This window comes from Pseudorasbora parva, chromosome 14 (genome assembly GCF_024679245.1).
Source record: "Pseudorasbora parva isolate DD20220531a chromosome 14, ASM2467924v1, whole genome shotgun sequence".
NCBI classification, from domain to species: domain Eukaryota; kingdom Metazoa; phylum Chordata; class Actinopteri; order Cypriniformes; family Gobionidae; genus Pseudorasbora; species Pseudorasbora parva.
In genome coordinates this window covers 11257250-11276565 of record NC_090185.1, presented here as the reverse complement: position 1 = coordinate 11276565, position 19316 = coordinate 11257250, and the positions used below count along the sequence as shown (strand labels likewise).

At 38.1% G+C, this 19316-nt stretch overlaps 1 protein-coding gene across 3 annotated transcripts; it reads left to right on the top strand.

Annotated features, from left to right (window-relative positions):
- The first annotated feature begins 2123 nt into the window (after positions 1-2123).
- On the top strand, positions 2124-19296 carry LOC137040072 (uncharacterized). Of its 3 annotated transcripts, none has more exons than XM_067415483.1 (9): positions 2127-2570; positions 5151-5486; positions 6284-6616; positions 7070-7426; positions 8952-9074; positions 9219-9244; positions 11043-11118; positions 11202-11404; positions 18058-19296. In XM_067415483.1, exons 1-7 carry the CDS (start codon positions 2522-2524, stop codon positions 11100-11102), a joined length of 1284 nt encoding a protein of 427 aa, XP_067271584.1. In that variant the 5' UTR covers positions 2127-2521; the 3' UTR covers positions 11103-11118; positions 11202-11404; positions 18058-19296. The 3 variants fall into 3 exon arrangements, with proteins under 3 accessions (XP_067271585.1, XP_067271584.1, XP_067271583.1); XM_067415482.1 differs by lacking the exon at positions 18058-19296 and adding an exon at positions 11570-12185; XM_067415484.1 differs by lacking the exons at positions 11043-11118; positions 18058-19296 and adding an exon at positions 11570-12185 and having other exon boundaries at positions 2124-2570; positions 11126-11404.
- Positions 19297-19316: the final 20 nt, after the last annotated feature.

The following is a 19316-nucleotide window of genomic DNA, read 5'->3' as shown; positions in this document are numbered from 1 at the left end:
CATATATTGGAGGTATTAATTTTCTGTTGATGTGCAATTACAGTATTTCAAAAATTCCTATCAAACTCTCAAATTTCCACCAGCAGGTACTTTTGGCGTGGTCTTTAATATATAAACACAATTTTACCCCCCATAAATGTTTTATTTGGAACAATCCAAATATTTTATATACAAATAGAATGCTTTTTTTGACCAGTGGTTGAAAAATGGTCTGTTTTTAGTAAATCAATTATTTAATAATCAAGGTTTATTAATGGCCTATACTGAATTTCTTTCAGAATATAATTTGCCAGTTACCCCCAAAGAATTTGCTATAGTAATGGGAGCGATACCATCAGGAATTAGCATGCTCTTAAAAACTAGCAGTCATTCTACTCTTAATATTACCATTCCTCAACCAACAGAAACCCCTATAGGTACAATATGTTTTTTCTAGAAAGAGGGATAGAAATTATAAAGTTAGATCCCTTTTTCTTGAAAATATCATCTCTGTATCTCCCTCAATCTCTTATTGGAATAATTATTTATAAATTTAAATTGGAAAAAGATTTGGTCCTTTCAGACTAATAAAGTAAAAGAAGTGTCTTTCAAAATAATAAATCAATTTTACCCTGTTAAACATTTCATGAAGAAATATAAAACAGATATTGATATAAGATGCTCATTTTGTCAAGTCCATAGAAACTGTTTATCATTTATTTTGTTCATGCTGCTATGTCAAACAACTTTGGAAAAATATTGAGGCCTTTATTAATGATAATATCCAGCAAGGCATATCCATAACTTTAGCTTTTAAAGACATTATTTTTGGTCATTATGGTTGCGACCCTAGTAAAAACAATGTTGTCTTTGTTATAAATTTAATGTTTATTCTTTGTAAATTTTATATCCACAAATGTAAATTCGCTAACAACAAGCCATGTTTGTGTCTTTTTGAAAGAATTGAAATATATCTTAACACTATATCATCCTCTTTAAATAAGAAAGCAAGTAAAACGACCTCTATATGTAATGACTTTAATCTGCATACCCTAACTGATGTATAAATATCTTACCCTCATTTTCTAATGTTCTTGTTCTATTATCTTTCTTCTCTTTTACTTTATTCTTTCTTGCCTTTATTTTCTGATGACATTGAACATATTATTGATGCATCTTTTGTATTGTGTATTGTTACAAACTTGTGTATTATAAACATGTCATCTCTCTTTTGCAGTAATTAAAAAAAAAAAAAAAAAAAAAGAAGCTCATCAGGTCTTCAAGATTAAGCTGCTAGAAAGCGTCAGGCACGTGAGTTTCATCAGGGGAGCAGTTTGGCAACAGCTGATCTGTGACTGGAGCGTGCATGGTAGGGAGTGGTCTTCTTGACCATCGTCATCCATCTTGTCACAGGCAAGCTTTCTGTCGGGCTCTGTGGAACCTGATGTAAGTGAGTGATCTGTACGAACATAAATACTCTTATCTCGCTAAAATCTTGACGGATTTACAAATGGTTTGGTTTCTTACAAACTTTATTAACATGGCCACACATCTGGATGCTTTAGCACGTTAAAATTGCAGCTTTTCGTTTCGATAAACGACTTAATCGTGCAGCTTGTGTAAAAACAACATTCTAACCGTTATAACTCTGTGCCAGTACTTCACACAATTATTCTGCTCGTTTCCTAAGAAACTACAGGGTCTCAGCTTTTTAAAAAGGTAAGGCATTTGATGGTAGGCAAAATTAGGTAGGAAAGGTGATCTCTGAAGTAGGCACAGTGAAATTTAGGCTAGGGGGGGAAATCCTAGTAAATTGCGTTTTTAAAAGTTAAAATAAACTTAGTTTGCGTGTTTCTTTTGTTTATTTCTTTATTTTTTTAAATATATAGACTCATAATTCAATTTACATTAGTGAAACGTTAATTTGTATTAATGCACTTAAGTTAATTTAAGTTCATGCATCTATTTTCATGTTGATTAAAAAAACTGACAATGTCTGACATTAACAACTTTTCAACAATTATAAATATTAAAATACAAATATTACTTCACAATTTGTGAGTTTATTTGAAGCTCGTTGGGCATTGAATGGAGTGCGTAGGGTGCTAGGCAACATGTCAAACGGGTCCACTCCGTTTATGTTGCATGTTTTATGGAAGCAGGTCCAAGCAGGTTTCGGAGGTGTGAGACCCAGGCGCTCCGTGGCGCTCATCAACCCCGGCGAGAGCAGCCTTAACTCGGCTAGTCCTTCTGACGACTGCCGCTGCTTGGCAGAAGCCCCTCCCATGACGCGAATTTGCGTCTGTTGTGTAGTGAATGGTTTAAAAATGTTCACGCGTCCAACTTCGTGCGAATAGCGCTATTTATTCGGGTCACTCGCGTCCAGTGTGAACGATGCATAACTGTTATGTGCTGGTCAACCGGAAGTATCGAGTGTCATGGCGACGCCCACTAAGATACTTGCAGGAAACCGAAACGGTCTAGAGAATACTTTCATGGATTAAAAACTAACGTACATTTATTTTTAATGGGAACCTGAAAAATGTTTTTCTTTATTTTGCCATCATTACTTTGGTGTTTACGTGTCCATGGTAAGACATTTCGATTTATTTCTCTTTCGGATCCCAGGCTAGCAGAAGTTGTTTGTTGTTGTTGTTTTGAATGTGCTCTAATCGCTTTATATTCGACATCAGTGTATTTGCGGGTTGTATGCGTTTACACTCGTTACATTAACTTTACTTTTAAACCGTGGGGAACTAGGTTCATACAGATGTGTGACTGTATTGTTCCCACCCTTTTTAATCAAACGCATTTTCGACAGGCGCACCAAACGCTTGGAAGCTTCATTTAACCGTAGTCACGTGAAATTGGTGTTTTGAATGACAGGTCGGAGCAATGTTTCGAAACACCTGCGCTTCGTGATCTCGACACATCAAAACGTTAGTTTCGCGTCAGCCATCGGAAACAAACAACGCCATCGTAAAGAGGAAGTTTCTGAGTGTGCATTTATTTGACGTTGACCTGTGAATGCAGCCTCAGTGGTTGCGTTTACCCTGATGCTGTGTTCACTTATGTGTGTGTGTTATGTTGCCAAGGTTGCCTAATGTTACTAAAATTCGCATTCCTGTGTGACGGTCTATATATTACGTAATTGAGGTCGCTTCACTGAATCAACACCCGGACATGGAAAAAACATTCTCGAGAAAAACGCAGACTTGGCAACACATCGCTCCATTACGGAAGCCCTGAGCGGCCATGGATAATATTTTTTTCTGTCTTATGTCGTGATCACAAGTTAATTATCTTGTGATGATAACAAAAGTTGTTTTGTCGAGTTCATATTTTCCAAGTTACACAACTGCGCCACGAGGTGGCAGTATAGAACCCATTAACTGATGGGGTGCGGTATAGCCTATCCGCCTTATATTAATGTTGTACTGGTCCAATCGATTGAACGCGTTGAAGACCTTTCGTGATCACTATAATTTGTGCAGTACTGTGTGCATTAGGCAATTAATTTAACTGAATGGTCTGATGTAATTAGTTTGCTATAATAGCGTTTGGTGTGTTACTAAACTTACTGTTTAACTCATTTTGATGTCACTATTCTGTTTGCACCTTTTTCTGCATTAAAATGCCATTTTAATCAGCAGGCTAAATAACCGTTAGTTTGCCACATTGTGTCACTCAATATCGCCTAAATGTGATGTATAGCCGATGCCTTGCAGCCTAATTTAATTCAGTGATACTGTGTAATTAAAACGATTGTATTTTGTACGAGATTGTATATTAACTGGATTAAACGTTTGTTGTTTTTAGAAATGTGGAGTAGGCTACTGCACCTCTTTTAATGTCAGAATAAAGGCTAGAAGGAACGTACATAATACCAGTCACAGCAGGATAATAACAAACAATGTAATGTTATTTCAAACCAATGAGGAAAATAAAATGGGCTGAATTGAAAGTTGAAACTAAACGATTTTTAGAATAGAACAGAATAATCTGCCATCCTTCTGAAGACACCCCCCCCCCTCTCTTTTATTTAATTCAATTTAATTTTATTTTATTTTATTCAATTGTGCAATTAACTATTATGGGATATATAGACCCATGAGTGCGAATTTTAGCAGGCAACCTTGCCAAAATAACACACATTTTACCCCCCAAACACCATTTTTTCCCTGGAGAACCCCCGAGAAGCTATTGTTTAGGGCTAGTAGTTGGGGGGTTTTGTGTATATATATATAATGTATGAATGAATGTGCTTTTTATACATTTATAAATTATACATTTATTTGTGCTTTTTATACATTTTAACACAATCAATGAAAAAAGAGCACTATAACCTATAGTATACGTGTGTGTGTGTGTGTGTGTGTGTGTGTGTGTGTGTATATGTGTATATATATATATATATATATATATAGATATACACGCATACTATAGGTTAAAGTGCTCTTTTTTTCATTGATTGTGTTAAAATGTATAAAAAGCACAAATAAATGTATAATTTATAAATGTATAAAAAGCACAAAACATTTGGTACATCAGATGGCAACGTTGACATTTCTATCAATGTTTCAAACGTAATTTAGAATCACATTGTACGTTTACTCAACAATATTACCAGATCATTTTTGTTAACTTCAAAAGTGTTGTTGCATCAACATCATTATGTTATATATATATATATATATATATATATATATATATATATATATATATATATATATATATATATATATATATATATATGTTAATTTACTTTTGCTATTATAATGCAATTAATGTTGACTAATTAACACGGTTTTAACATAGTTTAAATAGTTTATTGGATGGACTTTTCTTAAACCTGGCACCTCACCTTATGTGTATTCTGCTTCGGGATCCTCTCCTTCAATAATAAGCTATGTAACATAACAGGTGTCTACGGTCCGCAAGGCACAACTGAAATTTACAATTTATTTGTCTGCTAGGAAATATAAATATGTTAAGCAGCTTCTGAAATTGCAGTGCAATGCAAAGGGCAATGCAAAAAAAAAAAAGTTCATTGTCAAATTCCAAAATTAGTTTATTTCTTTCATGATATGAAAGAAAACTGCATTATTTTGATTTTAGATTTTCATAAACAAAATATTTTATTTTCTTATAACTGTTCATTTTATTTCCAGGTGTGTCTGGTGTTAATACAGAGAGACTGTCAGTGCACGAGGGAGAAAGAATCACTCTTCACACTGGTGTTAAAACAGACCCACAAAAAAAGTTGATGTGGTATTTCACATTGGTGGATGACATTCCCATCGCTGAAATCACTGGAGATCTCAGTAAGAGCTGTACAGATGTTCAGTGTAAAGGCAGTGATGGGAGATTCAGAAAGAGACTGAAGCTGGATCCTCAGACTGGATCTCTTACCATCACAGAAACCAGAACATCAGACTCTGGAGTTTATAAACTGAAGATCGACAGCAGCAGATTGAGTGCAAAGATCTTCAATGTCGCTGTTCACAGTGAGTCGTTACGTTTTAAAGCAAGCACATCACATCTTTAATGTGTTTAGTGACATTCAAAGGTGTTTTTCTCTTTACCTGTACAATTATTTACATGTAGTAGATCATTCAAAATGTTGCTGAATGTTTGTTGTTTGGCAGCTATTCTGACAAACATTCCTGACCCTGAAGAACTAATGAACATAAGAAATGATCAGGGGTTTAAGTGTGTAGAGCTGAAACCCTATTGTAATTGTTAAAATTTTCAAGAATCAGCATTCTTACCTAAAACTTGTCAGGCAGATCAAAACGTAAAGACTTGAAACTTTAAGGGCTGGTAGTACTCACACCATCTACAGCATCATAAAGGCTTGCATCAATCCGTCTGATGTTCAAAGTGTGAAGTGGCTCATAACTTTAAACCATTAGCCGTAGGCTCAAGTGTCTTATATAGTTGGAAGTCCTAAATGAAAACTCAAAACTTTACTAAAGTAGGTGAGCATATGGAGATCGGCCCATAGGTGTTAATAACTATTAAAAATCTTTCAAAATCATTTTAAAAAGTCTTCCAACATATTCCCATGCGCTCTCAAAAGTCTTTGTAGTATGTAATAAGGTCAGCCGCAAAAGAACTTTGTCCACGCCTTTTCAACACAAATTTTTCTCTGTGTGTCTTTGGTAAATTCTGTCAGTAGTTTTTTAAACTTTTTTTTTTTTTTTTTTTACTTTTTTAGTGACAGATTTGAGTCTTGTTTTTAAAAACGATAGGCTTGTTTAATTTAGACTTGGTTATATTTATCCGTTCCCTTTTTCTCCAGGCTTTTTCAGCGTTGATACAGATGAAGAGTCAGCTTTTGTAATCGAGGGAGATTCAGTCACTCTACACACTGGTGTTACAACAAACCAACAAGAGAAGATTAAATGGTATTTTAATAACACCCGTATCGCTCAAATCAATAGAGATCTCAGTGTGATCTGTACAGATGTTCAGTGTAATGATGGTACTGAGAGATTCAGAGACAGACTGAAGCTGGACAATCAGACAGGATCTCTGACCATCACAAACATCATATCCACAGACTCTGGAGTGTATCAGCTACGGATCACCAGCAGCAACAGCAGCACAAAGAGCTTTATTGTTGCTGTGTATGGTGAGTCATTAATTAAGACCAAGTCTTGTTTAGCGAGATACATTTTTTTCTGTGACATTTAAAGGTAATTATTCTCTGTACCTGTATATTAATTCACATACAGATCACAAACACATTTACTGTTAAAGTGGAGTTTGTAGATTTAAATATAAACTTATTTTAGTACAGTTTAAAACATTTTGTTTTAACATTGGTTATTGTCATTTAACCAGAATTAAATCTAGCCGTTTGTTTTGTTCTGATAAAGATGGCGGTTTAGCATTTGTTTAAATCCTTATATTATATCACACTTGTTATTTTCTAGTTCATCACCAGGAACTCAAAAGTGCATTTGTTTTGATGAAAAGTATGCTTATTAGCTCAAAATGTGGATCATTTTTATTTTAGACTAAAAGTAAAGAGTATTCCACAGTTTCCCACTAAAAAAGGTGGTTTGTGTTTGGTTTGTTTCAGATTATCCTGTTGTTGAAGTAGGTGAAATAAAGAAAAAGTCAGTGAAGGAGGGAGAATCTGTTACTTTAGATACTCATGTAATAAAAACCCCAAATGATTTGATGACATGGTATGTTAATGATATTCTCATCGCTGAAATCACTGGAGATCCCAATAAAACCTGTACAGATGATCAGTGTGATGGGAGATTCAGAGACAGACTGAAGCTGGATCATCAGACTGGATCTCTGACCATCACAAACACCACAAACACAGACTCTGGTGTGTATAAACTACGGATCAACAGCAGCAGAATCAGCATCATGAGGATCTTCAGTGTTACTGTCAGCATAAAGAGTTCTGATGTTAATGTCACTGGTGAGTATCATTCAGTCATTCAGTGCACTTTCCCTGGGAGTTTTAGAAGACAGCTTTTAATATAGAAATCAACACTGTGAGATTTGACTCATTATAAAGTATTACTGAGACCATCTCTAGAGAGTGGGGCAGGTAGGACAACACTCTGTAGGCCAAAATGCGGAAGCGAGTTAGCATTTTAGCACTTCAGGTTCCCTTGGCCCAAAGTCAATGGCTTTATTTTGAATGGGGTTTTGGTTAAATGGCTGTGATAATTCTGTGGTGAACACAAGCACATGTTCATGTTTTATTCTACGACATAAAATGCATCAGAGTATTACCCAACTCTTCATTTTTTTTATGTGTCTTGAAAATGGCGGCTGCTAACAAGTGGCTAAATGAGACTACAGAGGCTGCCCAGGAGATTAAACGCCATCACGTTGAACGGGTTAACTCAGACTAGTTTGAAACAACAAAAAAATAAGCATAATGCAGCTGTGAAAGCGGACTAATTAAAATGTTCTGGGTAAATGTTTTGAGATAAAAACTGAAAGAGTTGTGGGAAGCTTTAGTGATGGTGACGTTGAAGTTAAGTGACCGTAGTGTATGTTTAGCCTTTTACTTCTGGCAACTAGCCTGACAAGCCAGACCCACATCAAGATGTTTGGTCTGGAAACTCACCATTGACAGCTCAATCCGAGGGGCGGGATAAACGGTTGTCTTTCAAACTCCCTCTGCACGCGATAGGATAGCGCTACACCAACCAGAGCAACGAAGGTGAAACAGAGCTCGCTGACTGATTAAACATTCACCGTATCCGGTCGGCAAAACTACGAACACATCTTCCCTTTTTAAGAATGACTTCAGTGCCGTTCTTTGTTCTTTTCTCAGAGAAAAGCTTAACTCCAAGTCTTCCAGAATCGTGGTCAAAGCTGATTCGAAAGACCGCCGCCGTTCTCCAGTTTCTGTGTTTACTAGAAGCACGCAAACGCAACTCGGCCGTCGTCATTATGGCCCCGCCCACCGACACTATACACGATGTGATTGGCCCGTCCAGATTGTGAGGAATCCAGCTCAGAAGGGTATTGAGAGTTCCTAGACGACACTCGCGGGCAAATTAAATGTGCTGCCGCTAGGGTGCGTCTAGATTTCTAGGCTATCTGGCAACTGCATTTAGGCTTAAATTCATAAAAGTTGTGTTCATCTGTGAAAACTATCTCGATCGACAGAACGTGTCTGCATCATAAACTTTTGTTGCTGAAAGAGCTTGTTTTTTGTAATAATCAAGTCTATGGAAAAATCTTTTTCTTGAGTGAACCGCTGTGATGCTAACTGCCGGTTGGCCTACGAAGTGATGTCATACCTGCGCCACTATTATCCTCTCATGTTACTTTATTATTTTAGTTTAGTTTTTACAATTGTGTATATATAGTCCATTGTTGTTATTTAGAAAAATTATGATGAAATATCATATGTTAAATATATAATAAGTTAAAGTTGATTAGTGGTCAGTCTGGTAATGTCTGCCTGTCTTCATCTGCTCCAGGTTCAGGTCCGTCTTCAGCTGTAACAGGAATATGTGTTTTTCTTGTTGGCTGCTTGTTGGCTGCAGCTGTAACTGCTTTGATTTACCGTCGCCGCAGGACATCTAAACAAGCAGGACAATATGGCAAGTATTACGTACAGCTGATTTGACGAAATGGAAATATGAGATTAACTGTGTAAAAAGAATCTTTAAAATATGTGTATTTTTATTCAAATTAACCAAAGAATTTGTGTTTCACTGAGTTTGTTGTTATTGTTGTTCGAACAGACGCCACGGAGCAGAACAATCATGAGGTGAGACACTATGTGCACTGAATCTGTCTGTCTGCAAAAAAATGACAATGAATTCTGATTTGGGAGATCTGCAAGTCTCACAAGTGTAAGGCTTTGGTCACACTCATTCCAGATCCGATTATTTCCCGATTGCAATCTGATCTAAATTGTTGACTGTCCACATGGAGTACTGCAACTGTTCTGGTCCGATTTGTGAGTCCCATGGTGCTTTTTAGTTTTCTAGAATATCTGCGTTGGTTTCTATGTTGGCCATGACGTTGTGTTTGTAGGCATACGCCAAAAACCACTGCAGCATGGAGGAGTCTGCAATACAGATGTTGTTTTATTTACAACATGACAAAGCGTATCCGCCGGGGTGGACTACTGCGTGTTCTGAGTCAGCGGCAGAACTGTAGGAGGCTGGTATGCGTGGCTTTATTCCATGCTGTCGTCTTGGCTGGTCTCAAACATCTCCATTATATAGTGATTTATTTTTTCTACTTTTCCGACACTTTGCAACAACGCAACCTTGTTTCTGCAGCGACCTTCAGCATGTTTTCAAATCATAAAATACCAGCCTCCTACGGTTCTGCCGCTGACTCAGAAGACGCAGTAGTCCACCCCGGCGGATACGCATTATGTTGTAAACAAGACAATATCTGTATTGCAGATTCCTCCATTTCCGGTGTTTTTTTTTTGGCTTATATCTACCAACACAATGTAACTGTCATAGAAACCAATCGATTTCACGGCAGCCGCGGCACCTGGGGGTAAGGACAGAGAGGCGAGAGAAATGTAGACGGGAGCACGAGGAGCCCGCGGACAAAGAGGGGAGAGAGGGAAAAAAGAAAGAAAGAGAAAAAAAAAATTCTGGTCCGGTTCCCAGACACACTGCCATTCGGCCCTCCGCCCACCGAGAGGCTCTTCCTCGCGGTGCTGTGCGATGGCACTGGACGCCTGGTGGACAGCTCGATCCTCCTCCGCCCCCTGGTGGCCAGCGGTGACTCCTCCTTCCGAGGGACCCGGCAGCTAGCCCTGCGCTCCCTGCTCCTCCCCTATCAGGCGGATGGCAGCAGGCTCCGGCCCACGGCAAGCGCGGCGACTCCTCCGCTCCCTCTCGGACGGCAGCCACCCCACCTCGACCCAGGGGCACGGCAGCGAGGCCTCTGTCCCACCTTTCTCGCTCCAGCACCATCGCCTCGGGCAGCCCTCGCGGTCCTCATTCATCCGCGCTGCCCGACCTCCTCAGCACCGTGATCCCCCTCAGCAGCGAGGGCTCTTCGACAGCATGTCCCTCCTTCCCCCCGGGTTTCGACACCAGTGTAACGCAGTTAGTAGCTGGAAAGGAAGGAGGCTGGAACCGGCGAACGTTCAACATTTATTAATTCAAAATAAATAAACAAAACGAAAGTAAAACCGCGGGCAGCCCCTCACGGATGACTGCCCGCGAACCCACAAAATAAAACGTGGACAGCCCCTCACGGACGACTGCCCACAAACACATAAACAAAACATAACATAAAATCCAGGCCTGGTCCTCTCTCGTCTTCCGCTGTCCTTGCTCCTCCTTTTATGCTCCCGTCACATGGCCGCGAGACGAGACCGGTTTGTCATGCAGCTGGCACTTGTCAACACTAATCACCGGCCCGCTCTCGCGGTCCCTCGCCCCGCTGCCTGTCACACCACAGTAGACATTTAAGAAAGTGCTGCCGTCTTGTGATGTTTTACTTTAGAATATAGTACATTTAGCATTTTTTTAAATTTGTTAAAAAAATTGACATTTGTTTTTAACCTCCTGTAAATGTGTGTGTTCTTACAGAGTAATGGTGTGGGAGACTCAATGCCCTTATCAGAAAGGGACTCCACTGACCGCTGCTGATTTGAGACATTAATAGGTTTTCCAGTAATGGTGTGGGAGACTCAATGCCCTTATCAGAAAGGGACTCCACTGACCTCTGCTGATTTGAGACATTAATAGGTTTTCCAGTAAAGGTGGAGAGGATTAGAGCTAACTCTCTATCTCTATCTTTCTTGAATTTCTGTTTCCATTTAACCATTAGTAGCACTATTTATTCTGCAAGCTATAATAACATTACGGGTTTAAAAAGTTGTTCTTTTTTATCACTGCCAAGTTTTTGCATTTAATATGAAGAGGAAGCGGAGACCTGTGTGGAGTTCAAGGTAAAAGCGTGACTACTTCACGTTATCTGTCCATTATAGATGTGTTTTACCCATCTTTATCTCTTTCAGTTCTGTTCATGAAGCATGTTTGGCTGTGTTGTATTTGTTCAAAATGCTTGTTATATAATTTAATCATTTTTTTTTGTGTGTGTGTTTGCGTTCTAGAAAATGATCGCCTGTATATGAATATTTTGCATGCTCGGTCTACAAACAGAACAGGAAACGATAATGAAAAAGGGTCGACCCTTGTCAAACTTTTGTTTGGCTGAACAAGTCATTTGTGTTTGCCCATGTTCCCTGTCGTTGTTGGTAACCTTTGTTCCTGATTTAAGTTCAACACCGTTTGTGGATTCATTGATTATGCCATGTGTATTCAAGTCCATTGTTCAGTGTTAGTTTGCTAAACCTACTCCAGGGTGTATCCCAGAAAGCAAGGTTAACTTACCGTCACATATACGCTGAACTCTCGGTTGATTAACCCAAAACTTGCTTACTCGAGCTATGCTGGTTCCAAAAACGCATCCCGGAGTTAGTTCAGACAACCGTTAACACACAAGACATTCTCAACAGAGCGACGAATCGATGATTAACCACGAAAACAGACACTTAAAATTAAAGTAGCATTCTGCTTCCTCTTCTTCTTTTGTTTAATGGCAAGTTATATTGCCACCTTTTTTGTCAGTATTTTCGTTAAATAAGTCATCTTTATTCACCGTGAATAAGGATTATATTTGCTTGGTGCTAATTCATTGAATGCAGATCCATGTGTGAGATGAAAAAAAAAAAAAAAAATATTTAAATGTTAATTCAATTTAGATAGATATTACTTTGTAATAGCACTTTTGAATGAATATATAATATCTTTGACTGTATAACAAATTTTGTTATATTAATAACTATTAATTATATAACACATCTGATTACCTCCTAATCAAACTAACCCTGGATCATGAGCTGCTCCGGAGCAGGTTATGTTTAGAGGGCGAGTTGCCATGGTTACTTACCACCTGAAAGTTACCTCTGATTTTGTAACCGAGTTGAGGTTATCCGCTAACTTAGTCTTAAACATACCTGGGTATGTCACATAACCTGCTGGAATACCACCAGAGATCTCCTGTGTTCATTATATTAAATATTAAAGAAATTTCATTATTTTTTCATATTTTATATTTCACTATATTACATATTTGGTTTGTTACTCTATCGTCGTGATTTGTCTGCAACCAGTTGTAACTGGATACAGTTGTAAATTCTCGTGTAAATCTGTTTCTCAGGTTTATCCCAGTCATTCATTCAGAAAGCTTTTTTTTACATGTAAAAAAACCTAAATAGTTGAGCCCGTATAAAATCTATTCTTACGATGAAAATTAAACTGAAGGATGTTTGTTTGTAATTATTTTTTAGTTTGTTATCAAAAAAATAACTGAACTATGTAAGGGATAATCCACGGCTAGCCATGCATTAAAGGCGAAGAACCGCCCGTCATGAAGCGGAGGGTGGTTGCCTCTAGGTCATGCATTAAAATCCTTTAATGCATGGCTAGCCGTGGATTATCCCGCTTATACCATGGTTATTTGGGAAGTTAAAAACAAGTTAAAGCTGTAGCTGATGTTTTTTAAGAGACAGGTTAAAATGACGGTTGTTTTCTTACGTCTCGTTAGTTCTAGCACACCGCCGGTTTAAATAAAGTAGAGCCATTGAAATGTTTTTATATAAAAAATTACCACATTTATTTAAATTCATTATTAAGAGAGAGAGAGAGAGAGAGAGAGAGATGCATTCGCAATCTCTTTATGTCAGTCTGAAGATCCCCTCGTTGCTTAAAGGGGGGGTGAAACACTCAGTTTCAGTCAATCTCATGTCAATCTTGAGTACCTATAGAGTAGTATTGCATCCTTCATATCTCCGAAAAAGTCTTTTGTTTTATCATATTTATAAAAGAAATATAGGCTGTACCGAGTCTTTCCGGAAAAAAACGAGCGTCTGGAGGCGTATCGTGTGGGCGGAGCTAAAGAATGACGATAGGAACAAAGCAGGGACGTCCTCAAGCGTGGAGAAACCCATCGCTATCTCAGCTAATACAGATAATGATCCACAATCAAATCTGAGGCTGAAATAAATTGAACAGGAGAAACAGCAACAGCAGGACGTCCATCTCTTTGGTATGTACTGTATTTAGTGGCCTCTCAACATTTGTGTGTCTTTACCCGCAGTTAATGAGGACATGATTCGGTTTATGGACTATTGTATGCGACTAAACCTTAGCAGTAGCAAGCAAAACGGTTTTGCACGTCAGACTAGTGTAACGTTATACAGAGAACAACAATGGAGTCCGTTAGCGCATTTGAATGACGAAGCACGCGATCATGTCGTTTACTGATGTTTACTCATGCGAAGGTAAGTTAGCCAATAGCAGAGACATTTGAAGCAGTTTTACTCACCGGCTGCTTCCAAAGCAGGACCGAACCTTTATCGCTGGGACCGCTCCGTCAAAAACACACTTCTTTGGTATGATTTGGTGAAGTCCTGTGACAGCAGTGATCGTGGAGATCCACTTTGCAAGCATAACTGTGTTACCAGTGTTTATAGTGGCTGTAATCAAACTGACTGGAACTACCTGTGCATTAAACGGTTTTACTGCACACCTTCCAGCCAATCAGAATCGAGTATTAAAACAGACCATGGTATAAGCATTAAATAATTTATAGTCCTCACTGTACTACAGTTTTTCCTCGGTCAGGTTCACACACACGGGCGCGCGTGCACACACACACACACACACACACACACAGTAAATGTACCTGCGTGATCTGTGAGGCCAATACTCACAATAAATGTGAAATAAGTGCATAAACAAACATCAAGACATCATACATAATGATATATCAAAATTAGATAAGCAAAAAATATATTTTTTCTTTAGTTCCGTGTTTTTACACAGTTTGCATGGTTTACTGATTAATTATTAAAAAGTAGCATTAAAATTTTAATAATGTATAATTCTCTACCATATACAATTTAATAAAATGATTGTCAACAACTTGCTTTGTTCTGGTTTGACCTTATTCCAGTCTAAAATATTTTTAGGGGGTAATTTACTACACATTATCAATATAAACACATGAAAATACTGTGGATTATTAAGATTAATTCTTACTAACCACTCTTGTTTAATGGGGTAAGCACACTTACCCCATTAAGGCACTTAATCCCACTAAGGCTGGAAAAACCTAGTAGATGCCGAAATGTCTAATCGCTCTGAGAAAACAAAGGAAATTAGCATCTGAACTCATTCATACAGTTAGCGTCTCTGTCCGAGACGAATGTTTGATATCATTTGAGATGTCTCAGTGCGACTGGTACAAATATCTCAACTCCACAGAAGTAAACTAGAACATCATAAATGTTTTAAGAAGTTTAAAGATATCTTTCCTTGGTGTATGGTGGTGGCTTTCAGCCATTTGACCTTTCTTCTTCTCAAGTCTGTAGGACTTGATTAATGCAAATTCCTATTGTGAACTCATGTTTCCATTTGAAAGAGTTTCAAATGGTTCTGGGTATTTAAGGAAATGTTGCAAAGAGCTCAGGGCTCAACTGTAGTCAGGTCAGCTCGTAATGCTGGACGTTTCAAGATAGCCAGCATTATGTAATTTTCAGAAGTCCGGTATATATTTCATTCTTTACTTCAGAGTATTTGATGTTATAAATGGATTACCTTTGAATTGATTATGTATTTGGCGTTATACATTTACCTGACTGTTAATAAATTGTTACACTTTGATTGATTCTGACTTGCTCTGGAATTATTCAGGTTACGAACGGACATAATTTCAACAAAGGGTTAAACGGAATAATTAAATGTGTACTTAAACTATTAAATATAAATGACCAAATAACCAATTGGCATTCGAACCTAAATTCTAAATTATGATTAAATGGAGTCAGATTAAGAGAAATTTGAATAAAATCCCTTTTCCCCGCTGAAAAGACGAACACGCAGCGACCTTCACCCGCCGACCGTTAGCCTCCATTGGGACAATTTGGGCGGGCTTACAAAATGGGACTTGTATTCTCATTTCAGAAGTGTTGTGAGTAAATGATTACACACCGATTCATGAGTTCAGTGTCGAACAGATCAGTTCATTAAAATGAATCGGTTCAAATGAGTCATTAATACGCGAATCGGACAAAAGCGGAGGCGTTATGTGTGAATCCAGACTGTTAAAACAACGCAGAAGATTTGTCATCACAGAAAAAACTTCATAGGTATATTTTTCCGTTTATTTGAAAGTATGGTTTATGTCAGCTGCTTGTGCAAAACGTCTGTCAAAAGAGGTGCGTTTTTGAGCACAATTCTCATCCAGCAGTAATTCAAGGAAAATATTGTGCGACTGCGCCACATGGAACATGGATTCAGTCTTCCGACCTTTTACCATTGTCTTCAAAATGATCTCACTCGCACAAATCAATCAAAATCAACTGAACTGACACAGAGTCCGCATGGGCTCTCTCTCTGTTAACGTGCGACCTGTCACGTCCATTTGTCATCTACATCAATTTATAAAGCACAGTAACTCATCAAATGCTTTGGCGGGACAAAAATTAGTTTTGGTGGCCGTCAAAAATGTTTTAATGTAGGAAAAACCCCATATGATTTTAACACAACAGACTAATGTTCAAATGAATAATTAGCAATAGCAATATAAACACACGAGTCTAATCAACTTATTTTACAAGCGTTTTATTTGGGTTATTTACTATATAGTGGATGAGGGTGAAGGCTAATCTTGAGAAGGTGAATTCATGGTTAGAACACTAGATGGCGCTCTAGTGAAGTATACATCATTGTCTATTAAAGCAACACTGCACTTTTTTTAAAAATATGAATCAGGATTATCATCATTAAGCTGATCAAGATCATCCATGAGTCATGTAGTGTAAAGGAGACCAGCTAGTGATCTCAAGATGCTCTAGTGAGCAAAGTTTGCAGCCTTTAGCTTCCTTGTTAGAGCATCCCACTCTCATTCCAGCAGATCTGGGTTTGAGTCCCGCTTTGAGAGGGCGGTTCGAATAGGAAGCGTTACATTGGTGCCGTGACCCGGACAGTGGTGAGGTGTGGGGGGGTGAGTGTAACGGAGGCCAGTTAGTAGTTGCCGTGCGAGTAAACCTTACTTTTCTGATCTAAAAAAAAATTGCGACAAAACAGGGTATGTCCCGCACTATATGCACAACTCATATAAAACCGTTTTGCTGCAGCATTTTGGAGGTGTGACATTCCACTTCAGCAAACACATCTACACTGTAAAAAAAAAAAAAATCTTGTTTTTTGTTGGTTTAACTTAAAAGAGTAAGTAACCTGGTTGCCTTAAAATGTTGAGTTTATTGAAATTAAAAATTTCAGTTGATACAATGAAGGACATTTGTTTAATAAATAGAAACTCAAAATATTATTGTATCTGAACCACATAAAAAAAATGGATAAATCATGAAAATAGCACAACTTGGCATGTTTCACTGCGTCATCAGAAATAAAACACACGATTACCAAATATGCTTATCTTTTAATAATATTTGAATAAAGGTTGTCGAATCTCAAAAATGTTCATTGTATTTACTAAAATTTTAATTTCAGTGAACTCAATTTTAAGGCAACCAGGTAACTTATTTTCTTAATAATTTTTTACAGTGTACAGACTGGAAGACTTCTTAAGGGACATCCCGTATGCATTCGTCCTTTAAAACCATGTAGGTGGTGTCAGATTTGTCAGTGTGGTAACATTTTAGAATACTAATCCAGCATTATGTGTGAACAGGAAGTGAGTAATAAAGTATTAACAATGTAGAAACTACTATTAACTAACAAGAAAAATGAGTTAGTAATAGTGCTTAGCCGAATGTGGTAGTTCACTATTAATGATCAATATCATACAATTTATTTAATATGTCCCAAAGTAACAACAACTACACACACACACACATTTATAATTAATGAGAGTAATGTATACTTGGTTCTAAGGTAAAGATCATCATGGTAACCCACTAGTAATGAATCCTGTATTATCAAATCCATCAGAAGGGACTACTAATTATTTGGACCAGTATTCTAAAGTGAAAAACGTGATAACTCTAGTAATTTCTAAATTCTTTGTACACTTTTGACGTTTTTGTAAGGTTTTAGATAGCAATGACTCGAGCGTTACTAGGAATAACTAGTTATTTGGATCAGTATTCTAAAGTGAAGATCATGGTAACCCACTAGTAATACTTAAACCTTACAAAAACCTGACTTCAGTAATTACTACAGAGTTAACATGTTTTTCACTTACTGATCCAAATCCTTAGTAATTCCTTTAGAAGGATGTAGTAACACATGAGTCGTTTACTATGGTTGCTATGACCTCTTTAGAATTAATTATACATTGTGCATTATTCCTTGGTAGTCCTCTGGGATGTGTGAAAAAAGACACAATAGTTCATGGCAGGCAACTCACAAATGCCTTTCTAAAATGAACTAGAGTGAGGGAAGGCTGTTTACTATTGCCCTTCCTGTTCCTGTAAGCAATTAATAGACTGGGTTATCAAGACATCTACAGCCTAGAAGTGAACCTGACTTTGCTGATGACCTGACCCTTCTCTCTCACACTCAACAAAAGATGCAGGAAAAGACCACTATCGTCGGGGAAACCCTCAGTAAGGCTATCAACTGAGACGAGCAAGGAACTAGAGATTAACACAGCCAGTGCAACGCCCATCACACTTGGTTTAGGGAAGAGAACAGTTTCCCTTGTCTTGGCAGCATAATTGACAAGCATGGGACAGATCAGCAAGGCGAGATCCAGCTGAAGAACATCTGGTGATCCTCTGAGATCAACACCAAGACCAGGGTCTTCGACACCATTGTGAAGCCTATCTTGCTGTATGGAGCTGAGACCTGGAGAAACACCACCTGTACCATGAAGAGGTTTAAATCAACGCCTGCCTCAGAAGGATCCTCAAGATTCGTTGGCCAGACAAGATCAGCAATGAAGAAAAACAACGAATAAAATAGTAACCCGTGGAAGACGACATCCTCCAAAGAAGCTGGAGGTGGATTGGACATACCCTCCACAGGCCTGCAGACAGTATCACAAGGCAAGTCCTCATCTGGAACCCCCAAGGGAGGAGGAAGAGAGGTTGACCAAGAAACACCTGGCGCCCTGATCTGGAGGCAGACGACCACACGTGGGGGCAGCTAGAAAGACTGACCCAGAACTGGGATGTCTGGAGAAAGATGAGAACTCTGATGGGACCACAGGCTAAAGAAGAAGATCACAAGGTTGGTGTCGTTCTACAAACCTACACAGTCAAAATGCAGTAACAAACTGGAAGTCAGAAACATTTAAATATAGAAATGTATATTGGAGCATTTTCCATAGTTCACAAAGACAGATCTTACTTTACTATCACTTTATGATTTGAGATATGTTGGATTTAGTATTTTGTAGTAAAGCTGTTTTGTCTAAAGCAGAAGTCAAACAGTTTCAGGTGAACAGGAATGGAAAAAAAGTCATTCAACCACACGCTACTGACACCTCAAACACACTCTCACACACTGACATTAAACGCACGCATCTAGCAGACACAAGCGCATGCATAACCTGTGTGTCCAACAGATCAAACCACATTTCTGTTCAGATGTGAATAAATGAGACCACAGCAGTCTACGCTCACTTTGGCTCTCTTTAAAACTTTAAGAGTCAAAACTTAAAAAAATGTCGAATGTGCCATATTATTTAGATTATCTTCTAGAAAGTCATTGTATGACAAGGACAACTCTTTTGAAGTTTTAGGTTTTTCTTCAAGTATGATGCCACTGCAGGTCCGCTGTGATTTCCAGACGCCACATGTGGGGATTCTTCTCGGCAATCCCAAA